This window comes from Aplosporella prunicola (genome assembly GCF_010093885.1).
Source record: "Aplosporella prunicola CBS 121167 unplaced genomic scaffold K452scaffold_43, whole genome shotgun sequence".
Taxonomy (NCBI): Eukaryota; Fungi; Ascomycota; class Dothideomycetes; order Botryosphaeriales; family Aplosporellaceae; genus Aplosporella; species Aplosporella prunicola.
In genome coordinates this window covers 12454-28443 of record NW_022983571.1, presented here as the reverse complement: position 1 = coordinate 28443, position 15990 = coordinate 12454, and the positions used below count along the sequence as shown (strand labels likewise).

At 49.0% G+C, this 15990-nt stretch overlaps 6 protein-coding genes across 6 annotated transcripts; 3 read left to right on the top strand and 3 right to left on the bottom strand.

Annotated features, from left to right (window-relative positions):
- Positions 1-965: 965 nt before the first annotated feature.
- Positions 966-2179, bottom strand: K452DRAFT_322311 (uncharacterized protein; the record flags this gene model as incomplete). The annotated part of the gene is made up of 3 exons (XM_033544491.1): positions 966-1745; positions 1798-1940; positions 1991-2179. The coding sequence occupies 3 exons, from the start codon at positions 2177-2179 to the stop codon at positions 1358-1360; spliced, it is 720 nt and encodes a 239-aa protein (XP_033392311.1). The 3' UTR covers positions 966-1357.
- Positions 2180-2971: 792 nt separating this feature from the next.
- Positions 2972-3655, top strand: K452DRAFT_237228 (uncharacterized protein; the record flags this gene model as incomplete). The annotated part of the gene is made up of 2 exons (XM_033537571.1): positions 2972-3070; positions 3122-3655. 2 exons carry the CDS (start codon positions 2972-2974, stop codon positions 3653-3655), a joined length of 633 nt encoding a protein of 210 aa, XP_033392310.1.
- A 631-nt stretch (positions 3656-4286) lies between these two features.
- On the bottom strand, positions 4287-6433 carry K452DRAFT_237208 (uncharacterized protein; the record flags this gene model as incomplete). Its single annotated transcript, XM_033537568.1, has 3 exons — positions 4287-5100; positions 5160-5630; positions 5688-6433. Coding segments are annotated over 3 exons (2031 nt in total), but the record flags the coding sequence as incomplete, so codon positions are not given.
- Positions 6434-7430: 997 nt separating this feature from the next.
- Positions 7431-7688, top strand: K452DRAFT_237240 (uncharacterized protein; the record flags this gene model as incomplete). The annotated part of the gene is made up of 1 exon (XM_033537573.1): positions 7431-7688. A coding segment is annotated over one exon (258 nt), but the record flags the coding sequence as incomplete, so codon positions are not given.
- A 283-nt stretch (positions 7689-7971) lies between these two features.
- On the bottom strand, positions 7972-10203 carry K452DRAFT_362416 (uncharacterized protein; the record flags this gene model as incomplete). Its single annotated transcript, XM_033546498.1, has 3 exons — positions 7972-8628; positions 8684-9306; positions 9375-10203. The coding sequence occupies 3 exons, from the start codon at positions 10201-10203 to the stop codon at positions 7972-7974; spliced, it is 2109 nt and encodes a 702-aa protein (XP_033392307.1).
- A 2616-nt stretch (positions 10204-12819) lies between these two features.
- On the top strand, positions 12820-14033 carry K452DRAFT_237227 (uncharacterized protein; the record flags this gene model as incomplete). Its single annotated transcript, XM_033537570.1, has 2 exons — positions 12820-13448; positions 13529-14033. 2 exons carry the CDS (start codon positions 12820-12822, stop codon positions 14031-14033), a joined length of 1134 nt encoding a protein of 377 aa, XP_033392306.1.
- Between the last annotated feature and the right edge of the window lie 1957 nt (positions 14034-15990).

The window sequence follows — 15990 nt, the reverse complement described above, 5'->3', positions numbered from 1 at the left end:
ACAATCCGCTTCCCATCGAGCCTAACGCCATGATCCCCGCCCAGCGCATTCCACTGCTCGACCCTACACCGCGCGACCTTCAAATCTGCCCACAACATATCCGACTACGTGGGCTTCAATCTCTTTCCCAATCCAACCCAAACCTTGCCCAGCCCCTTCGTGCGCCCACGCACCTCCCTCAGCCACCCCACCTGCTTCTCCCTGCCCCAATTCCCGTCCCCAATAATTTCAGCCACAGCCACTATTGCCACCGCAGCCAGCACACCCGCCTGTCCCAGCCCGACTCCCATCGCCTTCCAGATCTGCCGTACCCGGTGCACCAACTCCGCAGACCCGAGCACCATGACTTCCATCGGCGCGCCGATATTGTTGCTGAAATCCACGCGCACACACACGCCGTGGCATAGCGAGGGGTAGTCAGCGAGATTTCCTGCTCCCGTCGCTACCGCGTCTCACAGCCTCGCGCCGTCCATGTGCAGCTTGACAGAATGCGCATCCGCCTACATGCTGACGCGGCGGAGCTCGGATAATTAAAAGAATAACATGCCTGATGCAAGGGACCTCGAGGCCGACGACCCCGGTGGTGGATTTTTATATGTCGTCCGCGAGCACGGCATAGTGCTCGATATCTTCCAGCGTGTTATCCGTGGTGCCGTTGTTTTTCCATCAATCATTCCAGATTGGTGCCGAAAGTTCGCTTGTATATTTAGGTGTCTTAAATTTTCTAGGTGGAAAGCTAAATAGTGTTTTTACGGTTTTATAAGTATAGAAGGGTGTAGAACGGGGTAAAATTTAGCTTGTTTACTACATAAATTCCCCTTGCTGTCTTTATTGAAGTACACGTTGTAGATAACATACTGCTATGGCACCGGATATTCTGCCCACCCCACGTGATAACTTACCTGCAACTTAATATACTTTCTACCCTTAAATGACTTATATCTATATACCTTTATGAGTGCCTTTATATCCTTGGAATACTTTACTTTCGTACTCTCATAGACTACTCTAGTACTTCTATCTATTTTTACCTTTGTACTTTCTCACATGTTTGTAGTTATACCGTGGCCACTAGCCTTATAGCATAATAGTCTAATCTATATGGCTAAGTATAGTAGCTTACTTGTAGCAATATCTCTCACATCCGACTGAATTCGACTTTCCAATAACCTTGTTGAATGACCGTATGACTTAAAATATAAACGCGGCTGGATTTTAAAGAGTGGCTGGCTGCGATCTATATAAATAACAAAGCTAAACATACAAATGCTTGCATAAAAATAAAAGTAAGTGGCAAGGAGTGAAAAAACAAAAAACAAAAACAAAAACGAAACAACTTTCCCTGACAAATGCTCGGCTATCTACATGCCTGCTCTCCGCTACTCTTTTGCCAGCAGCCGAGGCTTGTTTCCGTGTAGTCTGCGGCAGGGTACTGGTCGATGTTCCTGAGATCTGCAACTGGCTTGCAACGGGCTCCCAAATCCAGTTTGTTTTTACCAATCCTCGAGTTGAGCATCTTGTCTGGGATTGCCATCTGCATGGCGTGCGGGACGTCGCCACCGTCTATTTCACTCAGTCTGAGTGTCTGAGAAGGATCAAAGTTGAAGCCCTTGATAAATTCGGTAATCTTCTCCTCATGAAACCAAATTTCTTTGTCTCTTCCCTGGTCTTTTCCCTGATATTGAGGAATGAATGCTTTTTTAGCTCGGATAAACTTTTCTTGGTTGGCCCATATAACACAAATCCTATATGACTTGTTACTACTATAGAGTTAGAAGCTTTGTGATGGGTACAAACCAATCATTCTGGCCAGGGACGTTATAATCGCCTATTTTTCGCATGATGTAGGTCCCAAGGCCAATCTGCGACCCGGCTCTGTGGGATTCTGGGCGCTTGTCCTTGGTGATTGTTCCCTTTTTGTTATATTCTTGAGCTGCAACCTAAAGAGAGTTAGCTTCGTTGTTTAATGGAAGTCATAGGGCTAACGTACAGCATTAAGAGTTCTATAGCCGACAACCCTCACATTTGGCTCAGTAACAATGAGGGGGTCGGGCTGCGGAGCATTTGTCTTGAGTGCCTGAGTCGTTGGTGTTGCAGTAGGCTTTTTGGCGGGAACAGCAGCAACGGAGCCAGCCAGGGTTAGAGCCAAAGTGATAAGCTGGGTTGTTGGGAAAAGCATGATGCCGGGAGAAAGGAGTGCGTAGTGTAGGAACTTTGAAGAGAGTGATTGTGTTGTAGAATGAGTATGTGAATGTGATGTGCTGGAGAACAATTGAAATGAGTTTTCCACAGTTATATATACCAGCTGAGTGCCCAGGAATTGAAAAGGATTGTGGAAGGAACAGAAACAGCTGCTCCGAGTTAGTTGTCATCGTTGGTAACTGGGGCGGTGCTGTGCCGTAAAGGATGTAGACCCATCAAAGGAGAATGTACAATCTGTGCCAGAGATTCCGTGGCGTATTCATTGCCCTTACAATGCGGAACGCTGTGCTTCTTGCGGCAACGACAATTTTCTATAACCCCAAAAGGCCCCGCTACACCCTGACGTGCCTACTCCTTGTACTCCATATTTAACTGTGCCTCACTCTGCAGAGCGACAGTTGGAGCTTCAGCGGCTCCATATTTAACTGTGTCTCATCTTGAAGTCTAAGAGTTGGATCATTGGCAGCGCCTCAGTGTGGGGTCCAGCGAGGCTTTTATGAGAATTTGCCGCCCAGATGCCAGTTATGGTAAAAAACAGGCGCGGTGGTGTTGTATTAGCCGCCATCCCCGCCGTGATGTTGGTATAGTGCCACGTGTGGGTGGCTCGGTTCGGGCCGGCTCCTTGTTGTTGTTGTTGCCTGTCGCAACGACCCACATATGTTCACCGAAAATTACACCGCCGCCATATCCCGACCATTCCCAAAGTCCAACGACATATTTAAATGGTCCCTATGCGCCGTCGTTGCCACAAACACATTTTCCGACAAACATGACTGAGACTCTACTATCCGTCCTCTGCAGGGATCCTTGGTGCTACGACCGCATTGACGGCCACGAAATTAGATTCAGGAACGACGGTACTGGCTACGTATGTCTACGTCTTAACTTTCTGCTTTTAAATAAAACTAATAGCTTTCAGCTTGTACTGCGTTATGAACTATCAGTGCCCATTGCTGCGGAAATCGAATGGAAGTCTCCGGCGCCTCTGAAGGAGATTAAGGTCGACATGCATGCTAAGGGACAGGAAGTTCTAGCACAGTTCGATATCGAACTGACACTCACGAAGCGTGTCATGGCAGAACCGGGAATCTATCCAAATCCTGCCTACAAGAGAAATGAGCACTTTCTAACCGAGGGCGCCTTTGTTCCAAAGAAATATACTGTCTCTATCCAAAAGGGCAAATTTTTTGCGCCTCTTCCGGAAAAGAATGCCGGTTCCTACTGGATGCCAGGCGGTCCCTTCGGCATACCTGACAAATCCTGGCAGTGTGACAGGTTCGCCCTACGTCTGACATTTGACAAGTCGCCATATCCTCCGTATGACGATTGGAAAGATTGTCCTTTGAGAAACGGCGACCCAAAGCCATGGACTTATACTGCGTTTAGCAGCTGGAAGCTACTTGGGGAGGCGGCGAGACCTACCGTCTGGAATACCGAATGCGTAGTTCAATAGCAAACCGTTTCGAGTTTTGCTTGTTTTCCTCTACAATACAAAACTGAGGTTTCGGTCATGGTTGATAACGCCTCTTTGCTTTCATGTACGGTGTGTTTGTCTGTTTACCCACGCTCGGTCGTGTATCTGCCCTGCACGGCCAAATCCAACCATTTTGCATTCTAAGCACCACACCACAGGGCCTAATTTCACTACGAACACCAAGGAGAACCATATCTAAGTTACAAAAGACAAAAGGTTCAAGCTTGAGACGGCTTGCGATAAACTCCAAGGTAATCCCTCCATATCGCCCGCAGAATTAGATTTCACCCCGCCTCTGTGGTCCGCGCGATCCCTCCACCCCTTAATAGTACGTCACCCTATTTCTGTCGTCACTCACGCTTAGAAACGGAAGATAAATATTTCTTCGAAAGATTTTAGTTGATGACTGAAAATAAAGATTCTTGATATTTCCAAACACTAGATTATTACAGTGAAGTGCAAATTCATTTTTGTGGAAGTAAATTCGGAACGCAAAATAGACTGAGGTATTGGAAGCTCCATGCTACTTGTTATCAGTTTTTAATGTTCCAGTTCTAAGTTATTACGGGGACATCTACGACTTTCCGATAACCCGTAGCCACATTACATATCAGGCGTACAACTTCCCATCGACTGGCCGATCAACTGTACTACTCGAAAAACTACAATGCCCTACCTCCTCATCTTCTACATCAATCTTCTGGTCCGGGTCTGTAAGCAGCGCATCTGGAACCGCGCCCCACATCAATGGCATGTCCTCATCCGCGCCATCCTTCGGCGGATGACAAGCAGCGGCAATTCCCAGACTACAGCTCCCCACAACGGGCATCCCGAGATCCAGCTTCCGCAAACCCATAAACACAGCGAAGATTATCACGACCGCACCCACCAGTATGGTGAAGATCATGGCCAGCGGCGAGTACCCGCACGTCGTGACGGAGTCTTCCTCGCTTGGATCGCCTCGGGGGTCCAACGTATCGATGCTGGCCAGGAAAACGCTTTCGGAAACCAGCCAGTGCAGCGTGGCAGAAAGAACCATCAGAGGGATGCTCCAGCGGTAGGGAACCTGCAGGAAGTACTTTGCGCGCTGAGCACCATGGCGGACGTGAGAGACACGCAAGCCCTTGCGGGTAGTGGAGAAGCTAGCCCATTCGGCCGCCAGCAGCATGCGCGTCACAATGTTGTTGAGAGTCAAGTACAGCCCCGACAACAGCGCTTGTGGCGTGTTGGCCACCAACACCGAGGCCAGCACCGCTGACGTACCCGTTGTTGGCAGCGCCCAGTCGTTGATCAGGTTTGATGAGGATACTTTGCCCATCCCCAAGTCCCAAAGGTTCCTCGCTGAGCCTTGGTTATAGTTTTTATTGAGTTTGTAGATGGCAAAGGCTAGGAGGCTGAGGACGGTGATAATGGATATGCCGTAACTGGGATAAGTGTCAGTAGGTATGGTACCGTGGGGTATATAAGTAAATGCTACACATACAAACAGAAGAAGTTAAGCCAGCTGGCTCTCCCAGCGGCTTCCCAGCGACGAGGTTGATGGGATGAGTACTGCTTTGGCAGTACCTGCGCATTCTGTCGCTGGCGGAACTCTTTTCTTGACGCAAGACTGTATCCTTTGCTTCGATCATCGGGAGTGCGCATGAAAGACGCTATTGCATCTCCGATGGTCAAGAGCGGCTGATCTAGCGTCATGATGCAGATAGCAGTGATACAAACCGCCTTTCCAAAGTTGAAAATGATTACCAAAATCCCAATGGAGAGGTTGAAATTAACACTGCAGAGCTCATCGGCCTTCTGAGCAACGCAGCCCGTTATGTTGAAGCCGTACACCGTTAAGTTTCCCGTATCAGCCCTCGTCTTGGCTGTGCCGTAGTCGCAGCCTGTTGTTTCTACCCGCCAGTGATCGCACATCCAGCCATAACGATCGGAGGAGTAGAGAGATTCCGAAGAACTTATCGCCAGCGGTGTGACAACCCAATGCAATGAAGAGTTGTCGGGTACGTCATACCAGTATCGGTCAATCGTATCGTATTCGGATATTCTTTTGTCCTCGTATGCACGATCGGAGAGAAGGATAAGGTTGCTGTAGCCAACTATGTAAGGCATTGCATAGGTGTCGAAGCATGTCTGAATATCTAAGCGTTCGAATGCGGACGAGTTATGCATCACTGTTGATTGAATTGACCCAGGATCCGTTTGGTATTGCGCGTAGGTCATCTCAGAATAGTTCCGGGAGGTGTTTGTAAGTTCGCGGCCAATGTGACTGGAAGGAAGAAGGTTGGACGCATACCAGCCGCCATTCAGCCAGTCCTCGGATGCGAAATAGAGATCGTAGTTGTGGTTCAAGGTTGACTGATAGAACATGGAGTTGTAGAAGAGATGGAGCGGCACCGACGAGATGCCTAGGCAGATCCACAAACATAGTTTGAATGGGTGGAGGGATTTCAAGTTGCGTATGCTTTGTACACCAATATCCATCCATCGGCCTTTTTGGTGCACGGCTTCGATCTCGCTCCGGGTCGGTGCACAGAGGCACTGCATGGCGTAGTTGCTTGCGCCCAAGAGAAGTGTACTCAAAACGTTGATCGTTAGATGGATTGCCGTATTCAGACGCTGTGCTGTCACGCAATTCCCCTGGAAAATGTGGCCTCCGTTTTTGGTCTTTGTAGCTCCCCAGATGGTCAAGCCAAAATTGAGTAGCAAGACAACGTAGGCAGTGAAGGCACCAAGCGAAGCGCCAAATCGCCAACCCTCAAAGGAGAAGAAGCTGCGAGTAGATTTGCGTGGCACACTGCCATCTTGTTCTGCTCGACCGCTCAGGTCTGTGAGATCGACGGTCGAGGCTGAGCCCAATTGAGCGTACGCTCTATATCATTTGTAAGCCACAATACCCTAAACATCAGCACAAGTGCTCTTACCCGGATTTGAAGTCATGCATCACCCTATGTTCGGTTGGATGCAACCTCGTGCTTGGCGTAAGACATGAAGTATTGGGAGACGACTCTCCTTTTCTTGCGAACGCGTCAATCGAATCCCTAGGCGCCCCACGTGTGGGGTGTGGGGGCGGAGCACAAATCTACTACGTAGTACGTAGACGTACCGAAGAAGCTTAGCGTTGATCTGCATGTCTCTGATGATCACTGGAAACTCCGAAAGATCTCCCCAAAAAGATAGTTATACAGATATATGATTATTATTCGGATTTTGATCAGCGAAAGAACAGATCTGGCGAGCTAATTAGATCAAAACAATTTACTATTCATGACTGATATTGTTCTGTAATATGCGGCTACTCTCAATATCTGGCACGTGGTCCCCATGATCCATGTAGAATCAATGGATAATGTGACTTGCTCTGTCACGTGCTAGATGAGCAGAAATCGAATGCTAATTAAACAGTTTACATACGGATCGCGAGATAAAACCATGCAAAGAGTGTCAGTGTATAAAGGTATTTAAGATAGTTTAGTACCAACCTTCAAATATCCCAATACACCAGTACAATGCACGTGACGAGACATGGCATGACCCCTCGTCTACGCAGTACGCTCTCACCTCCTTATCAACAACTTCTTCATTGGCGAAATGGAACTTTTAGATCATCTTATTCACAATACCGACCTCGGCGACGACTTGGGCGATGGCTCCCCGCTGGACAACGGCCGTCATACCATAGCGCCCCAACACAACCTCGGCGCGCTTGAAAGTTGAGACGCTGCCTCTTGAGTTAATGCACGCGTTCCTTGCTTAGCTCGACTTGCGCACTTTGACGGACTTTCGGTGTGTGAACCAGAGAGCTATGCAAGTCGTGGACTCCATCTTTCCGTACAATGCCATCATCAAGCACGTACGCAATGCGCTGCGCGGGATCCTCAGCATCGAAACGGGCCGTTGGATCACCTGCGAGGCGCTCTTTGAGACGCTATGCACGCCGCAATGCGAGAGTTGTGGTGCCTTTGGCGGATACCTCTATCTGATCACGTGTAAGCGCGTCTGCTATCGCTGCTAAACCAGCTTCGTTACTCCGCTATTGTTCGTGCGCCGATGTTGGACATCAAGACGTTGGCAGCGGTTTGGGAAACGAGACTTTTCTAGTAGGGTGTCTGTACTCGGCAGAGACGTACAAAAATCATTTAAGCGAGTACGGGAGCATTCATCGTGACCGGCATACGCGTAAATGACCATTATGTACACGGCTTCAGTAGTGACGACGAGAAATCAACCACCTTCGAAAACTAGAGCCGTAGCCACTTCCTCCAATCCATACACACTCATTCCTTTTCACCTCGCGTTCATGCTTTCTCCACCCTGACAAACATCCTGCTCCCATTTTCGTTCTCTGAGAGACGAACTTCCATACTTTTCGCTTGTTGGATCATGTCTTTCTGGCTCTCTGCGCTTATCTCCGATTCATCCCATCCTTGTAATCCATGGAACAAGAACGGGACCAGGCACGACTTCCAAAGAGGTGTGTTGCGTTTTGTGCCTTGGAGCGTTGCGAGAACGAACAGGACAATTGTGAGGAAGACGAGTGAGCCGGGTAAGATGAGCCAACACCAACGGATGACGATATATGTCTCGGGATAAAATGCTGTGCCGTTGACTAAAGTCGAATTAGCAGAGGCTAATCCCATCCGGTGCGACACATTTTCTGTCATATCGGTGATGGTCTGCGGTACGTTATCGTTGAAAATAATGGCTTGGCTGATTCGGTACACCGCAGACTCTGGATAAGACTCGAATATACCCTGTAGTTTATTTCTTAAGAGCGCCATATCCCACCATCCAATATCGATAGTTTTGTTGTAGTTTGTTGTAGTATCTGATGTTCCGTTTTCTGGTAAGAAAAAGAAGTCAGAAATATACTGGGGATACTCATAAACAATTCCGCCCGATTCATAGTTCAAAGCTACATCATGTACAACCGGTGTATATATAGAGCCATTGACCTGACTGGGAGTTAGCAGGCATGTCCTATAGGTTACATTTTTAAGCAACACCTACAACATGGACCTTTTCGTAAGTTTTTAAACACCAGAAAAACTGACATTCAGTTACGGTTGTATTAAGTTGTGGGCAGCTGTCTAGTAGGAGCTCCCCGTCGTCGAAAATGTCGTCTTCACTAACGCTTACTTGAGCAAACGCTGATTCGGAGATATTTACTGACCCTGAGAGTAGTGATTCAGGAACGGTCGAGTTGGTGTTTGCCAAATTGTAGACGGAGAAAGTAAGGGGCTCGCCTGGATCCGGCGTATAGCTCTCAACCCTAATAGTGATTGAGACGTTCTTTGGTGTTTTATACGTATTGTTGATATTAATCATTCCTCTAGGACTCAGCGGCAATGGTGGCCAAGATGAACAATCGTTATTAATCATCCCGTCTGTGTCTATACTTGAGGTGCAAATTCTCGCAGAGTCTCTAGAGGATTGATTTAGACTGAATTCCATCGAGCATGAGAGGGTGGTCTGTTTTGTGACATTTTTGCACGAGTTGCAAAGCCCTAAGGACGTGAAGGATGGCCACGTGCAATTGCCACTGGGACACGAGAATGGTAAAAGCGACGTTGAGCCAAGAAGGCCACTAATGAGAGAAGATTCTATTTCTTCTCGATTGAATCCCGGTGTATCTAATTTAAAAAATAAATTGTTAAAGTGGTTAGCCTTACATTAGATTGGGTTGAGATAGACGGCTTACTGTACTTGCCACTCTTTTCAGTATTGTAAGAATGGGTAACAGGTATCGTAGCAATATGGCCTTGTCGAGGCACGTAGCGTTCTTGCAAAGAAACAACTTGTTGTCCGAATGGTTCAAGTGCAATTGCCACAACTGTGATGATTACACCTACCGTGGTAAGTAGCTCCCGGTCTCTCATAAAGCATATAAACAAGACCGAGCCCCACGGGCCTCGACTAGCTCCATCGAAGTACTGGAGCTCGTATATCTGGCGGCTTTTTGTTTCAAAATATGACCATTTTAGTTGGCTGATAATCTCGGATACGACAAAGATCATTGTAGCTTTCATGGTAGTAATGAATATCGAAATGAGTGTGCTTGGTTGTATAGGCAAATGAAAGTTGGATAGCGGTTTGTCACTAACGGTTAGGAGTACGGCAGCGATGGCAACTGTACAGAGGATGCTGACAACGATGCTGCCGAGTTCCCAAAGCCAGTCGTTTCGAATTGTGCTAATCCATGATTTCGAACGGTCATTCCGGGAGCAGGTTTTCTGAGGAAAGGCAGGCCCTGGGCGGTCTTCCTTATCTGTTGTTGCCATTGATGCAGATTCCTCTGCCTGAGCATTGGAAATTTGATCTGAATCATGACTTGAGGTTTCTGGCACAGTCCTCCGCAAAAGGTGTTGAGTTGAGTCGTGCCCTTGTGGTGGATTCCAAGAGGATACTGAAGATCTGCTTTCGCGAGTGCCATTTCTGGCCGAAGATGAGAGAGGCCGAAGCATGAAGTGGTCAGACTCTAGCGTCGATATGCCTGATCTCTCCTCAGGAGATGCATGACTTTCAGGCATTATGATTCTTTGAAACGGTCGGAAGTATGTGAGCAAGATTTGAGAAAACAAGTAGGCATGAACAGGAAGAGATTGGAAATCGGAAGGGACAAAGCAAGATATTTAATTTTATCACTGATCCGGGAGGACCTACGCAATACTTTTCAGCTCGCTTCTGATCCACTGCAGCGGCATGTCAGACCGGCTCCACAGATACGGCGTAGATGCATGACTGCCTGATCCAAGAAAAGCAATGGCAAGCTGGCTGAAGCAGCAATGTCGAACCGATTTAGGAACTAAACTGTCCATCCCATGTAAGAGTCTGCTCAATTCAGCCCTGCATGCGTGTTTTGTGCGTGGATGTCCCGAATTAAAGCTATCCTTTACGGATTTGTATCCACTTAGCATATTGGCTGCAAGATTACGTGGCTGACGTGCAGTCATTGAACCTTGTAGTTCTTAGATGCGAATACTGAGGAGCTTGTGTACCACTTGAAATACTTATGGCAGTGATACAGACCAGATACAAACGGCATATTTTTATCAGTGGAAGTCCGTTTGTTTTCCATTTCCCTCCAGATTGTTTGAGGTTTTGAAATGTTTTGTTGCTTGCTTTGCTTGTTGCTCGTATTAGTGACCCACTGTTTCCATTACAAAAGGTAGACGATCGTCACGACGATCATCGCCCCCGTAGACACGGCGCGCGAATTCCGTATGCGCCTAAGAAAAAGAGCACAGCTTACATTGGGTAAATGGTTGCTCAGATGTTTTGCAAAGTGAAGATGAAGCCGAAGAAATTTTTCGATCGGCTTCTGCCTAACTGCTCGGCCTCGCTTAGCTCTTTGAATAAGGTATGCAGTGAGCATGCGACTTTCACGGGATAGACAAGGGCGGAGGAACTGGTAGTTGGACGTTAGCGATCCGGGTAGCAACTCGGTAATTTTGGCCTCGCGCTCGCTTGCGCTCAACACAGGTCCTATGGCACAGGAATTGCTCTGCGCAGAGCCGAAACATCCTCCATGTCCTTGTACCTCATCTTTCCTCATGGTAATTGTGTCACGCGGGTCTCCACTGCCACTGAGCCGCAACCGCCCCACTGTGGAGCATCGCCACGCCGCAAACCTGAACGCTTTTAAGCAGCATGCCAGAGGTGCCCACGCCCAGCGACACGCAAGCCAGCAACGGCTTCCGGTTTGAAAAATGCTTCCAATGGCCGGAGAACCCACCCAAACTCACGAACACCCCGGCTCCTCAGACAACGAGCCAGCACACGATCCCCCAAAGAAGGGCGTCCGCGGCCCCATCAACACGGCCAAGAAACATCCCAAAACCCTCGCCCTCTGTTATCTGCTGGCCTGGTGATCCACCTCGCGATATATGCGCTCGAGCTTTCGGTGCGCGGTATCCCGGACCTGGTTATGCAATTCTGCCATTTGAGCGCTGGACCGGTGGCCGTCAAGTTCTTGATGCAGTGCGCGCAGGAGCCGGACGGGTTTGATCCGCTGCTGAACGTTGGAGTCGTTGTACTGCCTTGGGTGGCTGCGCGGTGGGTGGTGGTGAAGAGGCTGTGAGGAGCTAGAGCGACAAAAATAGAATTGGCTGCTCAGCCTTGTGCGACCTTTACATACCCCGCATCCCTACCCACTCATCACTCATCTCCGTCCTCAGCCTCACGCCCAAAAGTGCATCCGTCATCCAGCCTATCCTGTCTCGTTTCTCTTTGCACCATTGCTTCCGCCTTGGAACGACAGTTTCCACGATTTCAATCGCCTTTCTCTCGGTCGGCACGAGCCCGATCTGGCTCCAGACAATGCCATGACAGCTCATCATGCCGGGCTATCCGAACGTCGTATGACCACAACGTGGGAAGAAAAGGCTCTGTGACATCCAACCGTAATTGAACGCGCCACCTTTCCCAGTCTTCTGAAGCCTACGCCTCCTCCGAAACACCGTACGCCATCACCCGTTTCCATCTGCACTTGCATGACCTTCAGCCGACCGGCCAAATGTTTGGGGTACCGAAGCCCTGATGCATGGTACTTAACTACCTGCCATCCGAAAGACAAGGCTACTATGTCACAAAAACAAGCTTCTACGTGGAGCACCGATGGAGATTAAGATGGTTTCGAGTTATTGAGTATCGCTATCTGCACGATCGGCATTGGACTTTTTCTATAAGCATAAGACAGGAATAAGTGTCTAAAACTAACAATGACCATTGGGATCAGGTTGCTTATGTATGCAGCCATGCTGACGCGTACCCATGGAGCCAGGGCCCAGACCTAGTCTAGCTCCGATATTGCTCATTGGGAAAGCGCATATTTGTGTCTTGGTGGCACTGTACGACGGCAAGGCTGACATCTACCACAAGGCTGAGATTTTGAGAACTTAAACCAACCTCAGCCTCTCTTTCCTTCCCTAAAAGCTCAACAGCAAATCACGCAGAACCGCGAAGATTTCGTACGCAGCAAAATGAATCGCCGGCTTTCCGCATCCGGTCAACCGCGCCCGGAATACTACAACGAGGAGCACGAACTCGAAGAACCCCCATCACATGACACCCAAGACTCTAGGCCCCACAACCTGCGAGGAGCTAGTTAATCTTCAAGTGCCGGCGCAACACTCCTTAATCATTCGATGTCAGGACTGGACGTCAACGAGGAGGAGACCCGAAACGGCGAGACTGATCTTTTGAGTCTGAAAACCTCGAGCAACGCCAGACCGAAACACCGTAGAAGGCGTTGGGTCAAAGAGTGGTGGTTTTGGGAGATAGGAGGATGCTTCCTGAGTGTTGGGTGCATGGTTACCATCATTGTCCTACTTCGATTTGACGAAAAACCACGAAGCCAATGGAAGTTAAGCATCAGCCCGAACACCCTGGTTTCAACCTTAACTACGATTGCAAAGACGGCTTTGCTGCTTCCAGTTGCAGAATGCCTGACGCAGCTGAAGTGGCGGCATTTCTCGCTTCAAAGCCATCCTCTGGCAGACGTTGAAAGCTTTGACGCAGCTAGCAGAGGCCCGTGGGGAGCCTTCGTCTTCCCATGGAAAACTAAGCTTAAGTCCCGTATCGCATTGATGGGCGCACTCATCGTGGCTGGGTCTCTCACCATGGAACCGCTGGGCCAGGTGGCCGTGTCGTACAGGTCACAGCTTGTGTTTCCGCCAGCCAACGATGTCAAGAACGAAAACAGAAGTGGTATCTTCGTCGCCCAAGCCTACAATACTGGAGCCCGAGAGTACTCGGTCGAGCTATACGATCGTAAGTTAAAGATCCTGTCACAATGGCTAGGAAACTAATTCGGGTTGAAACTGAAGCATTTATGGCACCTTCAAACATGCAAAGCGCATTTTTCGAGGGGATATTTGGCATGGGACGAGAGATGCCTCTAAACTGCGTCAACGGAAACTGCACTTGGCCAGAGTTCGTAACCCTTGGCGTATGCAGTAGTTGCCAGGACGTTACCAGCGCCTACCAACCTACAAAGAAGTCATGCAACGGAACAAACGACAGTCAAACTTGCGTATACAATGACTACGAAGAGATCGGAAGGCAATTTGGCGACTCATACCAGATTACTACAGGAAACGAAACACGAAATACTCTAATCAAGGGCATTTCCAGCCTGTCCAATGATACCAGGCTTATAGCAAGCTTTATACTCGGACGGTTTGAACAATACAGCAATTTCTCAGACGAAGACAGGGATGGGTTCCTAGACCTGGTAAAAAGTGCTCCAGAGCTCACACAATGTAACATCAGCTGGTGCGCTGAGCTCTACCAAAACTTCACATACCAGAATGTGAGCTCATTGTTTTCTCTGGAAAGACAGAAAAAACTTGTTTACTGACATATAACACATAGAGCACCAAGTATTCGGATCGGTATAAGAAGCCGTACAACTACACTCGCTATTACCTGCCTCTCGCACCTCAAGACGTAAATCCGCAGTCAATAACCTCGGTATTTAAAATCGACATCAACAACATCAACAATCCGGCCTTGCATGTCACGGAGAAGAACATGACCGAGATCTACAACAACACGTTTGGGGAAACTTTCGAAGGTCAAGTCTTTGAAGTAAATAAATACGACCACCTCGCCATATCCAGCTTCCTCCGCGACGCACTCAACTTCGAGCTAGCCAACGAGAACTATACGAAGGAAAACAGGTTCGACCGCTTCCTTGGCCGCGCATTCCAACAGACCTTAAGTGTCACTCGTGCATTCGAAACCGTGGCGCGCAGCATGTCTATCGAGGCATGGCAAACGCAAGACGTGCAGCTGGGCGACGTAGGGTTCTTCGTCGACGCCCAGACGGTTGTGGCAGAGACGTAAATCATCATCCAGAAGCGATGGCTGACGGTGCCGTGCTTGCTGGTGCTCCTGAGCGTCGTTTTCCTCGGGACTACGCTTCTCGTCAATCTGCGCGACGATACGCCGTCTTGGAAATCCGAAGCGCTCCCGTTGCTCTTTCATGGGTTAGAGGGCTGGGAGGATTTCGATGGAGAGGAATTGAGGGAGATGCAGGCGCATGCTGGGGAGATGCAAGCGAGACTGGGCAGGAATGAGAGGGGCGTCTTGAAGTTTTTGAGGGGTTAATGATGGGTTTGCTCTTACTGGACGGCGACTTTGACTCACGATGCGGATCCCATCCAATCCACAAACAACAGAGACATCTTCAGAAATAAAATTTCAACAACAGGCCAAAGCAGACAGGTCGATGGACACGCGTCAAATGTACTCCTTATCCATCTTTACGCTTAGTAGCCGGCCAACTGACGTACCGACATGCCGAAACATGGTTGGTGTAGGGCCAGAAATCAGATGTACACCAGACAAACGGTCCAGAAAACTGTGAGGTACAGAATCTGAGGTACGCGCATCTCGATCCAGGTGATGGTGTAAGGTAAGGCCTGTTTGAATTGCCGTTGAAAGAGGGGTTTGCACAGAAGCAAGATCATTGAGGACCAGATTTTCAGGGTTGACGAAACCACGCCGGCAGTGGCGTTGGTTCCTTTCGCGGAGCTTGCGTTTCTCCACATAGCCTCGTCGCGAGAGAGTGTTTCGACGATGTCCGCGCAGTGGAGGCCGAGGACGATAATCCACTGGGTTAAAAAGCTGAAAAGGATGGGGACGTAAGATTCCTGCAGGTTACCTGTTGAGTATATTTGTCTATTGACTGTCGCGCAAGGTTTGTCTATGCCCAACATGGTGGGCGGCGAGTGAAGTAAGTCTATTAAGCAAGAGCCGGAGAGGCGTTTAGTCGGTGCCTTGAAGTCTCCCTTGGCTCCTTTTCGCGCTCACGCTCGCTGGTCACGTTCTTACTCATTTCTGTCTTAGAGTCTGGCATGATATTGAGGAAATTAAAGCCGTTTTACCTCTGATATTTACAAAGTCCCCTGGCCCGCGCCGCCAGCCATCTGATATGTAGCAGTAAAAAGGCCACGCTGTGGTAGGGCGCGGCTAGGTATGTATCTCTGCATCCCTGGTTCTCGGCATCCCCCGCGTCTTTGTGAGAATTCCTGGGGGAGCTTAGGGAATCACGCGCATATCCGTGTCCACCGCGGCTTCGATCGAAATTCCCGCGAAGCTAAAAGAGTTTAGCGTGCAACCGCGAACCCCTCCGCCATCACCGGTGCCCGTTTCCCGTTTCTAGCCACCCTGCCGCTTGCGGCCCGCGAAGCACGTATCAGCCCTGAGAACATGGTTCCTGGTTCCTGCCATGGCAGTAAGAAGCTGTCAACCGTAGCATAAAAATGTCCGGTGTCTACACTGATGGGTCGAGCCTATTCGCCCCCCCCTTA